At 44.0% G+C, this 18,025-nt stretch overlaps 1 protein-coding gene across 1 annotated transcript in view; it reads right to left on the bottom strand.

Moving 5' to 3' along the window:
• Positions 1 to 7,932: 7,932 nt before the first annotated feature.
• The window catches only part of LOC138452816 (cysteine-rich venom protein VAR11-like), a 196,651-nt gene continuing 186,558 nt past the window's right edge, over positions 7,933 to 18,025 (bottom strand). Inside the window, exon 6 of the mRNA XM_069605157.1 lies at positions 7,933 to 8,057. Coding sequence (XP_069461258.1) covers positions 7,933 to 8,057 — 125 coding nt within the window. The remainder of the gene's footprint in view (positions 8,058 to 18,025) is intronic.

Below are 18,025 nucleotides of genomic sequence, written 5' to 3'. Positions count from 1 at the left end.
GGCCCCATTGATCTCGGATTCTATTTCGAGAACAATAGATTATTGAAATGCCACATTAATAGCTCATATTAAGTGTCTGCAGGTCTTGCCAAATTCGGCTGCAAGGCTTTTGACCAAGTCTTCTAGACTGACCCATGCCTCCCCACTTCTAAAAAATGTGCATTTACTACCGGTTGAGGTCAGGATTAACTTTAAGACCCTATGGTCAGAGGGCCTACTATGACACAGGCGCTGAGTACCTTCAGGAAAGGCTTTGTAAGTAGAGACCATTGCGAGCGCTGCACTCAGCAGACAGATTGCGTTTCATGATCCCTCGCTTTAACAAACGCACAATGGGCAAACTTGCCTTCTCAGTGGCAGCTCTAAAAAATACGGGAATAGCGTCCCATTGAGTCTGCGGGACACGGAAAGCTATTTAGTCTTTAGGAAACAATTATAAGCATTCCTGTTTCCAATGAAGGACAAGGCATTTAGGAGTCAGAGGTTTGATTCCCTATTTCACAAGACTCCATTTTCCAAAGCCCTTTTCTTGCCTTTTCTCAGCACCAGGATACCGATGGGTCACAGCTGCACTTTATAAAATGCAATACCATAACTTAAACAGAGGTCTAAATCCTTAACCACTCATCAGAACGTATGCAAATTCATTTTGTGAGATTTCTGGGGCTGTTGGATTCAGTAATAATGAGTTCTAAAAACTTCCTGAAGGTTGTCTCAATGGCGGCTCTCAATAGATTGTGCCAGCGAGATTTAATAAGTGCTTGTTTCAGCTATAAAATAAGTAACTTACATTTTTTCTTTGTTAGAGCCATACTGTGGGTCTCATATTGTTAGGGGTTTGTACTAATCAGATAGAAGCCACAGATAGTCTGATAGCAGAGGAAGACAACAGCTGGGGAATCCCTGACATGTATTGCTCTCCACATAAACGCCCCTTTGCTGATGCTCAAGCACTAGCCGCCCATATTTGCACTCTGGGGTTTCATGGTTGTAATGGTCGACCTTCTCGTGATCGACTTGCTTCTGTCACTTTCAATAGAAGGATTCACTCCAGCTGTATAGACTACAATTTCTTGGAACCATCTTATTGGCACTTTGCCAATTGATTGTAGGTTGCTACTCAGGTAGAGATTGATCATGATCCATTTTGACCCAAAATTGATTATTTACTCATAAGGTTCTCTATTGGGCACACATGCCTCCACTATTATTCCCGCTAATAATCGTAGGGTTCTATGTTCATTAATCTATGTTTTTTATCTTGAAGTTTTTTTCTGAATTTGTGTTTCTGAAATAAAGTTATTGTCATTTTTGTGTTTACCCCCTACGCTATTCATTTTACACCTATATACCCTTGCCCACTCCCCCATTTATTTTTCGGTAAGTTTTCTCAAGAAATAAAATTCAGAGAAAAAAAACATCAAAAAATGACTGTCGATGAATAAACATTATACCATTGTCGGAGACTAAAAAATCTGATATTGACTAATGCTCTATTGCCTCTTCACTGTACCCTGCATTAATACTTATTTTCGATATGTATCATGCTGAAGTTGAGCATGACCCAGTTTTTATTGAACCGTTTAATTAAGTATTGTAACCAAATAGGCCCAACTGATGACCCATTTAATCAGTAAGCGCAATTCTTGGTATGAAAAGGATTCCAGATTGGCAAAGCTTCTTTACTTAGCCAAAACTTACATCAACTAAAGATCCCTACAAGTTCCATTGCTTCGCACAGCATGTACAAATGTAAGTGCACAGAGCTTGAGAAATGGGAATTGCTCAACAATACCAAAGGAAATAGAGATTCTAAACATTTCTATCATGTAATCTCTAAGTTTTCGTCAATCTATGTTGATCATCACCATGAAGTTGAATCTTGTATCTCTACAATTGACTGGTTTGCCCATTTTAGAAAATGATATAGTTATATTACTGAGAAAGAACCCACAGGGGCAGTGGTGCAGTATTTTCAATGGATCTTCATAAAAAAGATGTTATGTTGGCCCTTAATTTCCAAAAAATGGAAAGGCGTCAGGCACAGACCAAATCCCTGTTGACGTGTGAAAAGAGGTACTGGTTATTTGGATCTCAATTTTGACATGGCTATTTAACTATTTTATCTTGTTGAATATTGTACAGTCAAGCTAGTGGACTGCTGAATTAGTTCAATTTTTTTTTTAAAGTTATCAATTCAATCCCTGGGAACTACAAGCCCATCAGCCTTATAGACCCTCATGATCCTCATAGACACTCATCAGCCTCATAGATGCTCATGAACCTCATAGACGTTCATCAGCCTCATAGCCAGCTCAGGTAAGCTATACAGTAAGGTTTATTTTAAACCGGCTAGCAAAATAGGTCCAGGATAAATGTATTATAACTGAATTGCAAGCAGATTTTACTTGGGAAATAAGCATCATTGACCAGGCTTTTATTTATTTACTTTAACTAAATTTGGGATTTTAGAGAAGGAACCATTATAATTGGCTTTTATTGACTTTAAAACAGCCTTTGACTCACTGACTCACTGACTCATGATCAACTGTGTTCTATTTTAGTCCAATTCAAAACACCTGCTGATAATTTAAACTCCATCCAGAGATGACATGAACACAACAGAGCACTGGTTAGATTCGGTCAGAACGGTGATACTACAGATCTGTTGGCAGTACCCTGTCGGGAGTGCTTAGGGTACATACTAGCCCGTTGATTATTCTTCAATATACAACTGATGTGGTGTTAAACATCTCAATTTCCAAATGTCTGGTTTTTCTTGTATGCCAATGATGTGGTCCTTATCTCTAACACTATAACGGGCATGCAAAAACACCTTGATATTGTGCTTGATTTCTGCAAAGACAAAGGGCATCATCACGAGTTGGGCTGTATCCCAGCTGTAATACAGCCCAACTGTAATAGCACTAGCACCGACCGGTCCGGCGGTATTACTGCCAGATCACGGGTTGGGTGTTAACGGTAAATCCCCATTGGTTCCATTGGATTCAATGGGGCATTTTCAGCGCTAATTATGCGGGCTAATACAGCCGGCGGTAATACATCTGAAAACAGGGGATTTTCACCTCCAGAGAAAAGGGGAGGTAAAACAGCCCATTTAGCGTCCAACTCGTGATAGGGCCAGCCCTTAAATGTGTCAGTAATACTGTTACCACTGCATTTAAGGGCTACAGCCCAACTTGTGATCAAGCCCAAACGCTTAAGCGTCAGACGTCAACAAACCATGGTGATGTTTTGTCATCCCACACACAAGTCTAAGTCCAGCATCAATCTGGATGGTGTTACTCTCAAAGACGTAAGCCACTATTACTATATTGGTATTAAGCTCATAAATAATGTAAAATGGATGGATCGAAGAGTTAACAGTGAACTCATTATGACATGTTGTGAAATACACTGTGTAATTTAAATTGCCATTTGGGGAATCGTTCCCCTCTAACAGAAATCAAGGAATAAAAGGCCCAGACAGTACCTGCCGCAGAATATGGAGGTGTGAGCTTTGGGGCACGGACAAACTGGACCATTTGATAAAACCAGAAAAATAAGTTTGTGAAGGGTATGCTTACCCTCCCACAAAGGACACCCTCAACCTTCTTGTGTCTGGAGGTAGGGATGCAATCCCTGATCTTTATTGCACAAAGCAAGCCACTCCCACATTGGCCACAGCTACCTAAGTGGGCCAGGCTAACCTATCAAAAAGACTTACTCTGGGATGCTATAAACTTACCAGGGGGAGACCAGGCATCTGGATCTTCCATGTGTCCACTCTGCTGAGTAACATCAACTCAATCAATTTACTGGGAAAAGAGGTTTGTATTACTGAAGAGATTCTCAGGGATATTAAGCATACATTAGAATGTTTATATTTAGAGATGGTAATGTTTGTGTCTGTAATTCAGACAAGCGTGCCCTGTTTTGTTGTATACAAACGGATCTCGCACCTGAAAACTACTTAAACGAGCTATTTCCGGTTTGCAATAGGGTACTGTAAACAAGGTTTTTATTTCAACACCTTCTGGTTGCTTCACACAGATGGTCCTCTGACTACACTATGCCGGTCCGGAAACAAGGGTGCTGGTAGGCTCACAGACAACCTTGTTTCCGGACCAACAACGTGTCTGCCTGCCATGGCCGCTGTGTCCGACAGATCTGACCATGCCGGGCGCAGCAGCCACAGTAGGCAGACCCTTTACAGAAGCACCGGCACCATTAACAGCGGTGCCGGAGCTTCCATGTCCCCACTCCCATGGGAATGGGGACGTACATTTTGCCGGCACCTGACTTCCCGGGCCACTGGAGTTGTAATCATCCAGTGGCACCGGGAAGTGAGGCGCTGGTAAAATTGTACGATTCCGGCAGCAACCCGCGGTTGTACCGGCAGGGTTACCGCAGGACTGGTAATGAGGCCCATGTGTTGTTGTTTTTGTTCATCTGTGATGGAAACCATGTCTCACTGTCTCTTGCATTGTCTTAAATATGTATCCATTCGCAAAAAGGTGGCTATTTGCAGCTCTGTTCAAACATCAATCTCGTACCTGAAGCGATGCTTTTGTTATGTGCAAAATTACTTGACATAAGGGAGTGGTTTTCGCCGTTTCAAGCCACTTAGCTAAATCATGGCAGACCCAATCACAACATTAAGGGACTGAACCGTAGTAAGCCCATATTTTTGGGGAATATTTTAGCTGACTGTTTTAAGTGGTTTTAACAGAATTATATCACCTGTCCATGAGGCACATTCCTATCACATATGCCATCATAAATGGGGTGTAAAAGCATGTTCTTGAGGCTGCTGGCAGAGTTAAAGGGTCTCGTTTTGTGGTAAAGGGTGCATCATGTATTGGCTGATAAACACATTTCGATGACAAATACGGAGGCAAAGTCTTCCCCATTCATCTTAATATAACTTGCCTCCAATACATACTGCACATCTCAAATTTGATTCTGAGTTTTAACATCTTCTGGGCAGGATGGCACATAGTATTTCGACCTAAAACTAGTTTCCATTTTGAAGATGCAGCTGCCTGAATGTTTAGGGTACTCTACAAATAACAATAAAACATCTCTTAAGTCCACTGCATCTAAAATAATTATCTTAAACAATAATGATTGCACAGAAGCATCTGGTATGCAAGGATAGATTTATTAAGCAGGAACATGAAAGGCGTTTTCAGCTGAAGCTAATCGAAAAAATAATTCAAGGGAGAACCACCAAAAATGGCTAAGAAAATCATTGATTTGTGCTGTAATATTTCTTACCAATAACATTTCAGAATTGTGTTCATTGAATGGCCCACTTAAGGTATATTTGCTTGCTTTTTAACTTGTTTAAACCATTGAATCACAATCTATGAAGAAACTGTTTGGTCAGTCAATTCAGCTACATTAACTGCTTCGCTGGAAGTACATGTATAAGTAAATAAATGCAAAAAGGTAGATGTTCACTTAGGGCCTGATTCATGGAATTGTTTGCACAGTTCAAAGTGACTTTTCACTGTTGAAAAGTGACTTTGCACTGTTGACACACAACCCCTGATTCATGGAACTGTGCAAAGTGTATTTTTTCAGTGCAAAGTCATTTTTGCAGTACAAAATGAACTTTGCACTGCAGAAATACACTTTGCACAGTCCCATGAATTGGGATTTGTGTCGGCAGTCCAATGTCGCTTTTCAGCAGTGCAAAGTCAATTTGAACCGTGCAAAAAATTCCATGAATCGGGCCCTTGATGTTTTTTTAGCTAAAATAACACAGGAGATAGTGATAGTTTTTAAGGCACTGCATACTTTAGGGCCACATTACATGCAAGAATCAAGATAGCACTATCATATGTTGTACCCATGTATTTATCTTTAATGAATGGGGATACAGTTCTACAAGGATAAATACATATGGACATAATCTTAAAATTCCACACATTTTAAAAATGTTTCAGTATCTTTTTCCAGTCAATATAGAACTGCAAGCCCCAGAAGGCTATAGCGGTTCCAAGTCACAAAGAATGTTAAGGTTTAAGTCTAAATCTCTGGAGGAAAAGGAAGTGTTGACAAAGTCCCATTCAGTCTTGACTTGTAGATACATTATTTTACATTTCCACAAATATCCCCCAAAACATGAATGCCTTCTTTATTGGAGCGACAGCAGCCCAAGAAAACACAGCAACATTCAATAATTACAATAATTACAAAGCTTTCCAAAGATTGTGATCAAAGCATTCATTGAAAGCGATTCAGTTACATTCAGTTACATCAGGTTGATTGGCAACAGAATGTAGCGATAAACCACATGTTCAGTGGGAGGGGAGGGCTGGTAAAGGCCGGTTTGTCTGAGTCTAGGTAGGCCTCAGCTAAGTGAAGGTCTCTCCAATGGCTCGGGGTCGTTACCCTGAACGAGTATTGCGCATGCCCAATTTCACTTAACAAAAGTATGACCCAATATGTCCACCAAGGAAAATAGTAAAGGGTCTACGTTCCTTCTCTATTTCCATGACGAACATTGGGACAGGACTCAGGCCAGGGATGGAGGAGAGCAGGTAAGTCAGGTGGGATTGGAAGGGTGGGGGTTTCAGTGTCGGCAATGGACTCATTGGGTAGACATATGGGGGATTTCCTCAGGGGCAACAGAACAAAATTGTAGACACCCAGGGAATGCATGCTGGTTAGGTGGTCATTGAAGGATTATACCCGCCTTTCCTGTCACATTATTTTCCAGATGCTCTCCCCTTCATCCCCCTATTCAAATGATAATACTGACTAGCATTAGAACATTAGGTCAAGATGGCCACTAAATGTTAAAAAATATGCCTAAGCGCATGTTGTGAAATGATCACTACCTTCATAAAAGGATGCTAATGAGTGAAACGCTTTGCTCTATTTCTAGGGGTGCCACATGGGCCCTAGTACAAACACATATAGATGTGTTCACATGCACCCGAGTGCACTGAAACCGTGCTTGTTTTTTTTTAACTCTACGGGCATTGCTTACTTCTGCCCATCAGACCTCATTGCAGAGGATTTAAAGCCTGAGGGGGACTTTTAGGAGATGTTTGGGAGAAGAAAAATAATTTGAAAGCATAATCAGAACTATGCTTTAATGCTTTTTTGTCACACTTGCCATAAAACTAATATAACGTTATCACTTTAGACATACATTGAACAGATATAGGAAAATTCACCAGATAGAAAAAAAATCACCAATTGATGTAAATATGTCAGCATGTGTGTAGGAAATTGCATTGTTCATGGGAACATATTTTTCAGGCAGGTGGAAACAAAAATCAAAAGTTAATACTTTTGGAAAACTACGACCTTGTAATGAATTTTAAAAAGTTCTAATACATTCGGCTGTGGCATGAATTACATCTGTGGGCTCTTGTTTTTGTGAATGGCCGCAGGGTTATTTGGAAGTCTCTCAAAACAAGTTCCTACACAATCAGGAAATGATTAAGCGTTTGTCCAGACATTATGGTCTGAGCATTTTGCAAATACTGATCTGGATTTTGCAAGTAGCAGTGCCTATCATTTGGCTGTGGAAATTAGTACTAGGCTGATATGGTGACTTACTCTACCATATGTAATGGGAAAATAACCACCACTGAAAGGAAGGCATGCATTTATCACTGAGCACAGTCAAATACATAGGTTAGGTTTTACAAACATGTTTTAGCATGGGAAAGTCCCATTAAAAACATTTTTGAAAATCAGGCCCATAATCTCATACTAGACCAGAAGCATACAATGCAGAAATGTTGCAGCTCATTGCTCGTTCCAAATATTGAGGACAGGAAGCAGGTAAACACATGTAATCAATGTTGCAGCAGCTGACAGAATTGACAGTCATTTTCAAAAGAGTAAGATGGGGCGAGACAGAGATCAGAAGCATCTGGAGTCTCTGGTACGGTGTCCTGCAGGGGGCTACTTTATTTGGGTAGTACAGTTGCAGGCTGCTCCGCAGTTCTTCGTAATGTGGGCATCTATGAAGCAGTAATCTTTCATCTGTTCACAGTTGCTGAACGTGTCGTAATGACGACAAGGATTAGCTAAGGGGAAAAGAAGACACGAAACGGCATGTTAAAATATATATTTGAGATGATCGTCTGGGTACCCATGGATATCTTTACGTCCATGTGTCTATTCGTTGGCAAAGAAAGAAGCGACTGCAAAGTTAAGTGCACACTGTGTGCAAATTGTAGCCCAAGAGTATACATTCAAAACACTGAGCTCTCAAAGTCTGCCGCTGGACAGCATAGCAATATTAAAATGACATTCTCGGCTTGTTTATGTATCTGATTATGCATTGTTAATGTTGGTATTGTGTCCAAGTGGTGCCTTGAGGCAGCATCAGAGCGCTTTCGCACCTAGAAAAAGGAGCATGAATGAACAAGGAGAGCGCAGACCAGTGTGCTGAGTGATCAGTGAGGGAGTGCTAGGGAAATTGTTAGAGGTTTGAGGATGTGCTTGGCTCTGACAGTCGTGGAGTTAACAGGGCAGTGGATACTTAATGAGGGAAATACAACTAGGAAAAGAAAAAAATCAGCGTAGGCTCAGCAGCATCAGGAATGTAGCAGGGCAGAAAAGCTGCTGCAGGGCGCAGATCACATGTCAGTCACTATTAATGTCAACTATCATCAACCTCCTCCTATCGTCAACCTGGCCACACTACCTTCCCAGAAACAGACATCCCCTCTTCCTCACCCCATTTATCTAACATAAAACTAAACTACTAATCCTCAGAGACTTCAACCTTGGCCTCCACGATCCTACCAACACAAAAGACACTGCATTCACCACATCTCTACACAAGATGAACTTTACACAAGCCATCAGCTCTCCCACACACATCAAGGGCCGGACCCTGGATTGCGTTGCACACCTTTACCTGCCCATCTCATTCACTGCCATCGAGCATGTCCCTTGGACCGACCACTCCCTAATCCTCTTCCTCCTAACTCTGGAGCATTCCATTGCCCACAACAACCCGACAATCATCCCCATAACCTCAAGACACACACGCAGGCTCACTGTTGATCTACTTGAACCCACCATTTCTTCCTTCCTCGCCACCTAACCGGCCCAATTGACACAGAATCAATCCTCTGCTTGCGCCGCCCTGCTACTGCACACACTTGATTCTCACGCACCTCTCAAAACTACCATCCGAAAGAAACCTCACACCCATAATTGCTTCTCTGATGAACTTATCTCTCCATGCAAACAAAATGGGCACTAGAACACCTCTGGACCAAAAGCCCCTCTACCCACAACAAAGAAGCCTTCCACACCACAGCCATAACATACAAAGCTGCCGTCATCTCCACCAAATCGTCAATCTACAATTCTAGAAAAACCAAGGCCAGCTCAAACACGAAAGAGCTCTTTAAAATATTCAAAGAAAGTGAAGCCCCTGCACCGCCTATCACCAACTTTCCCAAGGACAAAGTTTGGTGTGCTACAGTCCAAACAGCACTATCCGACAAAACAACCAAATTAAGAAGCAAAGCTATCCTCAAGAAAACATTGCTCACTGCTGAAGATTCCTCCTCCCCTGCCTCCATGAACCCTCATCTCCCACCCTTCCACCATTTCAGTTCTCCCCTGTCTCCCTCTTAGAGATCCTCCAAATCATCAAACACCTTAAACCGTCCAACTGCAAGGGTGACCTTTGCCCCGCCCATATAATCAAAAAGTGGGCTGAGCACCTAGCACTCATCACCTCTAAGTTCATTAACACCTCCTTTTCAACAATCTCTGTCCCAGCTTCTATCAAGGAAGCCTGGGTCATCCCCCTTATCGTAAAACCCACCCTTGATCCCTCCCTCCCAACTACTGCCTCATTCCTACCGTGCCTTACCTTCTCAAAATCCTAGACTGCACCGCATACGTCTATCTCCAAGCCTAACTAGAATCCAACCACCTACTGGGCACCCGCCAATTCAGTTTCAGACCCAGGCACAGCACAGAGGATGCCTTCCTCGATCTTAAAATCCATCTCGAGAACATCCGTGATGCTGGCCAACTCGCCATCCTCCACCTTCTCGACATCTCCACAGCTTTCGATCTTGTTGACCACGACATTCTCTGCCAACACCTCACCGCCAAAATCAACTTCTCCAGAGAAGCCACCAGCTGTATCAAAGCCTTTCTCAGCCAGCGAAACTCAAGGGTCTTCGCAGGCTCAGAAGCAGCTGATCCCTTACCAGTACGCTATGGTGTCCCTCAGGGTTCTTGCATTTCACCTACCCTGTACAACATGTACACTTAACCCTTGTTTGACCACCTCAACAACCTCGGAATCCTCTACACGCATTTTGCAGACGACTCTCAAATTCTATTAACACTTACTGGGAACCACGCCACTGACTCTGAAAACATCCATCAGGTCTACAGCATTATTCAGGCCTCGATATTGGAACACTAGCTCTGTCTGAATGATGACAAAACCAAACTCCTCAAAGTATGCTCCCCGCACCGCCTTAAACACCTAGACCCCACCTTGAAGGAAACCCTACCAGCCTTTCAAGCCATGTGAAAACTCTCTGTGTTCACCTAGATTCTGAATAGTCTATGCACAAACGCATGAAGACCCTTGCCTCCTCAGCGGCCTACACTACTAGACACATCACTCTAAGCAGAAAATTCCTATCTACTGACAATTGCCTCATCCTTGCCAGAGCCATTATAAGCAGCAAAAGGTATTATTGTAATGCCATCCTTGCAGGCACCTCCTCTAAAAATATGGGTAAACTTCAGTTGATCCAAAAAAATGCCCTCTGAGCTGTCTGGGGCCTTAAACGCTCGGACCACATCTCTCAAACGAGAGGTGACACCCACAGGCTGCCAATCAAAGCAAGTATTATGATATGATATGTTATGATATGGCATTTATAACGCACCTATACACCATGTGTTTCAAGACGTGACGAGGCAAGGGAGGAGACCAGAGGGAAGACAGAAACAATGATCTTACTAGGCCAGGTGACATTGAGATCGCGTAAGTGCATGGGAGGGGTGAAGGGAGAAAGTGTGAGGGGAGAGGAGGAGGGGAAGTGCAGTACATAGGATAAACCTTAAATAAATAAAAACAATAAGAACAATACATAAGAAGTGCAGCCAGCTGGGTGCAGGTGCAAGGTCAAATGCAGATAACTGGTGTCAAGTGCTGGTAGGGTCTCTAGGGGTACATAAACAGCCCCAGAGTGCAAGGGTTGCCAGGGGGGCAGTGCAGGTGTGTATCTGGCAGGCAGGGGACCTGGACCCAAGAACAGAGGTAAGCCAGGTGACCAGTGCAGTTTCAGTATCAGCCAGGAGTTTAGCAGGGAGAGGAGGAGAGAGAGCAGAAGTAAAGAGAAAGTGTCACGACCCGTGACCCAAAACCCTACTGGCATGGTCACATGCCAGGTAGGGTTAGGACTCAGGGTTCACTTGGGGCCCCAAGGGCCTTGCATTATCATCATTGACTCTCCTGGAGTCAGTCCTGGTGCCTTTGGCACCAGGCTCATGTTCCTGTTGGGACATTGTCTTGAAGGGACTACTTTTTCCTTGGGGGCCTGCAGTCAACAGGGAGACACCCACACAGTCTAGTTCTTAGAACCAGACTGTGTGGTGCAGTGTTTTGGGTGTGACAGCCCGGACTAGTTTACCTGGACTACTTTACTAGGGGAGGCTATATAAACCACACGCAAGCTACACAACGTGCTTCGCGTTATTCTGCAGCCAGAAGCGTGACGATCAACGTGTCCAGAGACCAGCACCCGGCGATCCTTGAACAGCGGACCTGCAGAGGAGACAAAATAACATCATTAGCAGTCTCTGCTTGCCTGCAACTTTCCATCCGTTGAGTATCCGTCTTCCTGCTGCTCGCGGTCTTCCATCCAGTCGGCAGCATCATCGGAACATCACGCACGCACCGGAACGAAGCACCTGGAGGGAGAGAGAAAGAAGGACAACGTTAAAACAGGTTGCTCACAGCATTTACAGCAGTAATCACGAGAACCTCACTTGGCTGGGCATTTCTTGCCCGGTTCCGCTCCGGAAATCTTCACACGCCCAGAAAGACCATTGCGACCTGAAAAGGAACAAAGAATACAGGTTAGCAAGAAAAGACATTACCGCGCTGCACTTCGCGCTTAACCTACCATCCATCATATGCTCCTGCGTCCATCATCCTGGCAGGAGCCTGATCCAAGCAGCGCATCCACCGAACCTCCGTGCACCTAAGGGAAAATAAATAAAGAAAAGACATTAATAGCAAGAAAGGAAAGCAAGGACATTTTAAGACTGCTATAACCAGACTTACCTCCTTAAAGACACTTGAATGGGTTAGCACCAGTGAAGTTAACTCGGTCGCTCTAACCCACAGAAAACTGTGTGCCCCTGCACAGAAGACAGGACGGAGAGCACGCCAGACATCACAACAAGGTGAGGAGTGGGCCATCAGATCGAGTCCAGGGGGGCTGGTGGGAGGAAACAAAATCTGTTCCTAAGTCCAGTCTCCTGTGTTTTCAGGCCCGACCTCGATAGAAGGCACCGTCCGGAATCAGGAAGGGTCCAGGGTGAATCCGGCAACCAGGGCATAAGGACGTCCCCGTGGATACCAGGTGAGCGTAACAGAACACGAAGCCTCCATAACATTATCCACCTGGGTGCCATAGAGACTTCAGAAATGGACCAACTGGCCCAGTTGTTAGGACAATTACGTGCCGAAGTGCATTCGGCTAGGCAAGAGACTAATACCCTGCGAAGGAATCTTATTGTCACCAAGGATCACACCGAAGAAATCAGCAGGCAATTAAAGCAATCACAGGCCGTACAAGCTCCATTACCCGGGAATAATCCACCGGCACAGGCAACCATGTCGTCAGCCACTCCAGTACAAATCACCTTACCCAGAGCAATACCGTTAGAACCGCCAGAAAGGTTCTCAGGTGAACCAAGGAAGTATGCAGCATTTATGAATCAATGTCGACTTCACTTCCTCTGCAGACCGGGCGCATTCCCTAATGATTAGGCACGAGTAGCATTTATTTTGTCATATCCTAGCAGTAGTGCAGCAGACTGGTCAGTGCCGATTGTGAGCTATGATGATCCGTTACTACGTGACTTTGGGGGTTTCCAAAGGGAAATGGAAAAGCTCTTTGCTCGACACACCCATGAACAAGCTGTAGACAACAAACTCTTATCTGTCAGGCTGAGAGAAATCCTGTGTCCGCGGAAGCTGCTAAACCCCCGACAATCCCCCTGAAATGTAATCCTCAGAACCAGATTATACTCGGCTCTGTTAACTACGCCCCAAAGGGAAAGAGGGAAGTGGATAACATAAGAAACACCAGGTTGGCAACGTCTAGACTAGCTGATGCTGAACCTGCAGTGAATACATAAACAAACACAAATCCTCATAGTACTTACTTAACCTTTATGTTTTGAAAACTCTATATCCTTAGCTAAAATGTAAAGAATCATACCTGGTTCTTCTCCTTAAGTATCTTAGAGAAGATTGAAGAAATTGCTGAAAAAATCTTTTTACCTCATTTCTTGAGTTTCTTAAAATAGATAGTAACTCCTTTGTATTAAGCAACCTTATGAGCCTTGACCTTTGCCTTTAAAACTGTATATTGTTCCAGTAATTATAGGCTTAAATGAAGTCTGTTCTTCACTCTTTTCAATTGAATTTAAAACCAGCACACGCGATAATAAAGTACATTGGGCCTCATTCCGAGTATGGCGGTAAGGGATAGCGGCCACCGGTAACGAGACCGGTGACGGTGATCCCTTACCGCCATACTCCGATTTCCCTTTGCGCCCTCGCCCTTAACGCCTGCTTTGAGCAGGTGTTAAAGTCGAGGGCGCAAAGGGGCCTCCAAGCCAATAACGGTGACCGCAATGAACGGTCACCGTTATTTGCATCTTCCCCATTCCCATTGAGCCCTATGGGGGCACATTTGGGAATGGGCAAGAGCCTTGGTGAATGGGGAATGACCGCCCCGCCAACCTTGGAATGGGGCGGTAATCTCGCTATCCACCAAGGCGCTGCCGGTCCGGGTACGGCGACAACCAAGGCGTTAATAGCGCCATTGGTTAGCGCCGTACTCGGAATGAGGCCCATTGTCTCTTGAAGAATACGCACACTTGACAAAAAACCCATAGAAACTTTTCCGCGCACACGCGCAAAAATACACATGCGCTGAAGAACACACGTGCTAAAAAAAACACACGCACTGAAGAACACATGCTCTGAAGAACACACGCGCTGAAGACCACACGCGCTGAAGAATTCACGTAGTAGTCTTTCGTCGCACAAACGCGCTTACAGGTTCACGCGCTGAAGAGCACACACGACAGTAACTCCAAGCACACCAGTTAAGAGTTTTGACACTCGCAGGAATCCAATCGTACACAAGATGGTTAACATCTTTCTTAAAATGTCACGAAGAAAATCTGAGCAATAGATTTACATATCCAAATGAAAGTCACTTAACTTTAGAATGGTTTTCATAGAACTTCTGAAACTCTCCTGTCAACCTGGATACATCTGAAAACCCCCAAAAGACTAGCCGCTCGACTGCAAGGTTTTGTAAGTTCAAATCCACTAGGCCCAAGACTTCAGCAGGAGCAGCTACTAACACGTCCTCTCAGCTGGGGTTACGACGATCAAAGGCAGAGAGTGACAGTTTAGAATGTTCATTGTTGTCCTGCTGTCCTCTCTAGCCAATCAAAGTTTCTATTTGGAAACTCCATCTTGCCTTGGACCAGAACCAAGATTCTGTATTGAGAAGTTAAGGCCAAACCAACCAAAGTAGAAAAAGTCCAACCCACACAGAAATAATCTACAATCCTCAAATAAAGGGAAATAAATAAAGGAAAATAAAGGAAACCTGACATTATCACTCCGGCAGGGGAATCAGGACTTACTAACATACATAGCAACCTTCAATAGGTTAGTTGCTGAAACCAGGTGGCCTGAAGGCAAGAGAACCACGTTGTTTCATCGAGGCATTCGAGGGGAATTGAAGGATGTCTTGGCTCAGTTGGTTGATCCACCTAGAGACTTTAGTGAATTTATCAACCTGGTGGTGCAACTAGATCATCAACTACAAGATTGGAAAGCAGATCGGTCCAGATCAGATACACGGGCCGTGTATCTACGAACCAAGGATGCTACTCCACGCACGTCAGAGAATACCACAGAGCCAATGCAAATAGGAGGAATACGACCACCGTTAGCGAAAGCTGAAAGAGACAAGAGAAGGCAACAGCAGTTATGTTTGCAATGCAGACAATCGGGGCACTTCCTAAAAGACTGTCCGATAAAACCCCCAAGCAAATTGTAGGAGCTACAGAAAAGGATGAGAGTAAGGAATCGGAAAACTGCATAGCTCGACAAAAGTAGAGGTCAGTTTGTCGAGTGAGAAGAATGAGCCACCGACCTCACATTTTGCAATACCAGTGATCCTAATCAATCACCAACAACCATCAAGGATGCATACCATTGAAGCTTACATCGACAGCAGAGCAGTTGGGAATTACATTGCTCGAGATCTGGCCGCACAGATGGGGCTTCCGTTAAGTTTTAAGCCGAACACAGAAAAGGTAACCACAGTGGATCGGACAGAAATTGCTTCCGGACCAGTAACCCAATGTACAGCAGGAATAACCCTGCTGTGCCAGGATGGACACCGGGAATCAATTTCCTTTGATCTCATCAAGGCACCTCAGTTTCAGCTAATAATAGGGATGCCATGGTTAGTTGCTCATAAACTTCGGATAGATTGGCATGCAAGAAAATTGACTTTTCCTCTTAATTGCGCTTCCACCTGTTCTTCCAAGAAAACAAATCCAGTTTCAATGTTCCTATGAGTCATAGAATCAGTATATCTACACTTGGTGCAATTAGTACTCTCCCTGAAGAATATCAAGATTTCCAGGATATGTTCCAGAAGGAACAAGCTAATACACTACCGCCCCATAGGTCCAATGACTGTCAGATTGACCTTATACCTGGTGCACAGATCCCTTGTGGCAGAATCTATGCGCTTACAGAACAAGAAAACCAGCATCTAAAATCCCATCTGGACCTGTACTTGGCAAATGGGTTCATTCGCCCATCTAAATCACCAGCAGCCAGTCCCCCATTCTTCATACCAAAGAAGGAAGGGGACTTGAGAACCTGTATTGACTATCGCGCCTTGAACCAGATCACCGTGAAAAACCATTACCCCCTGCCACTTATTCCCGAGATGCTGGATCAAGTCAAAGATGCCCAGATTTATACTAAGTTAGACCTCAGAGGAGCGTACCACCTGGTCCAAGTTAAAAAGGGAGATGAATGGAAAACGGCCTTCCGTACCAAATATGGGTTGTTTGAGTACCAGGTAATGCCTTTCGGACTTGTAATGCACCGGCGGCGTTCCAATACTTTATGAACAACGTCCTAAGGGAATTGATCGATGTTTGCCCCCTGGCTACATAGACAACATCCTAGTGTATTCAACCTCGAAACAAGACCATGTCAAGCATGTCCTCACTGTCCTTGCCAAACTGCGTCAACATCGACCATATGCAAAACTTGAAAAATGTTTTTCCACGTAACCGAAGTAGAATGTCTTGGTTTTGTTCTTACTCCGAAAGGCATTCGAATGGATGCCCACAAGGTGGATGCCATTCTTAAATGGCCTTCTCCGACCTCGTTAAAAGGGGTCCAGAGCATGCTGGGCTTTGCCAACTTCTACCGTCGGTTCATTCCAGACTTCTCTCAGATTGTGCATCCGATCAAGTTACTTCTATAAAAAAACAATAAAAAATTCATGTGGACAGAAGACACCGAAAAGGCCTTCCAAGAACTTAAGGAAAGGTTCACCTCAGCCCCGATTTTACGACATCCTCATCCGGATCTTCCTTACATCGTGGAAACGGATGCCTCCAGCATGGCTATGGGGGCGGTTCTATCTCAGAGAGACCCTGAAACTGGCCAATTGCACCCTATGGCCTTCTGGATGCGAAAATTCACACCCCCTGAACTCAATTATGCCATCACCGATAAGGAACTGCTTGCTATAAAATCCGCCTTCAAGGCTTGGCGACATTACCTCTTGGGGGCCAGGCATACAGTCACTGTAATCACAGATCATCGCAACCTACAATATTTAAAAACAGCAAAAGCACAATCCTCACGCCAATTACGATGGGTCCTTTTCTTCGCTGAGTATGACTACATAATCACTTATCGACCAGGCGTAAGAAATGGGAAAGCTGACGCACTATCTCACATGGGCATCGATGAGGAAGTATATGCAACCCCAGATCCAGTAGCCATTATACCTGAGGACAAGCTTTTAGGCCTCACCACAGCTTTAACACAAACTGAGCTTAGAAACGTGATCCAACGTGAAATAACCCCAAGCGAATTACTGGAATGGCATACCAAAGGAAAACAATACACTGTTAAAAATCAACTGCCAAATTTTGATGAACGCCTGTATGTGCCTAAAACAGAGCTACAACAACAAATCATTTCAGACTATCACAATTCTTTGATAGAAGGTCATCCCGGAATTGCCAAACGCTAGCCAAAGTGAAATGCAATTATTGGTGGCCCACTTGGCGTTGAGACATCATCCAATACGTTCAGTTATGTGGGGTGTGTGCACAAAACAAGTCACTGAAACAAAAACCAGCTGGCCTCCTGCAACCATTAGAAATTCCTCCTGCACCATGGCACACACTTTCTCTCGACTTTATTACCGATTTGCCTCCCAGCCAAGGGTTCAACACCATTTTAGTAGTATTTTATGTTATGTTACTCAGATTTATAAGGTGCCAAAGCCCGCAGGCATCCAGTAGTAGACTTATTTTCTAAAATGGCACACTTTATCCCTTTCAAAGGCCTCCCGGATGCATCCCATCTAGCAAAAGTGTTCCTGGAAAACATTATCAAACTGCATGGATTCCCTTCAGTCCTGGTCTCTGATCGAGGAAGCCAATTTGTATCTAACTTCTGGAAAAAGTGCTGCTC

Source organism: Ambystoma mexicanum, chromosome 4p (genome assembly GCF_040938575.1).
Source record: "Ambystoma mexicanum isolate Mex_15411 chromosome 4p, UKY_AmexF1_1, whole genome shotgun sequence".
NCBI classification, from domain to species: Eukaryota; Metazoa; Chordata; class Amphibia; order Caudata; family Ambystomatidae; genus Ambystoma; species Ambystoma mexicanum.
This window is presented reverse-complemented; position numbering and strand designations above follow the sequence as displayed.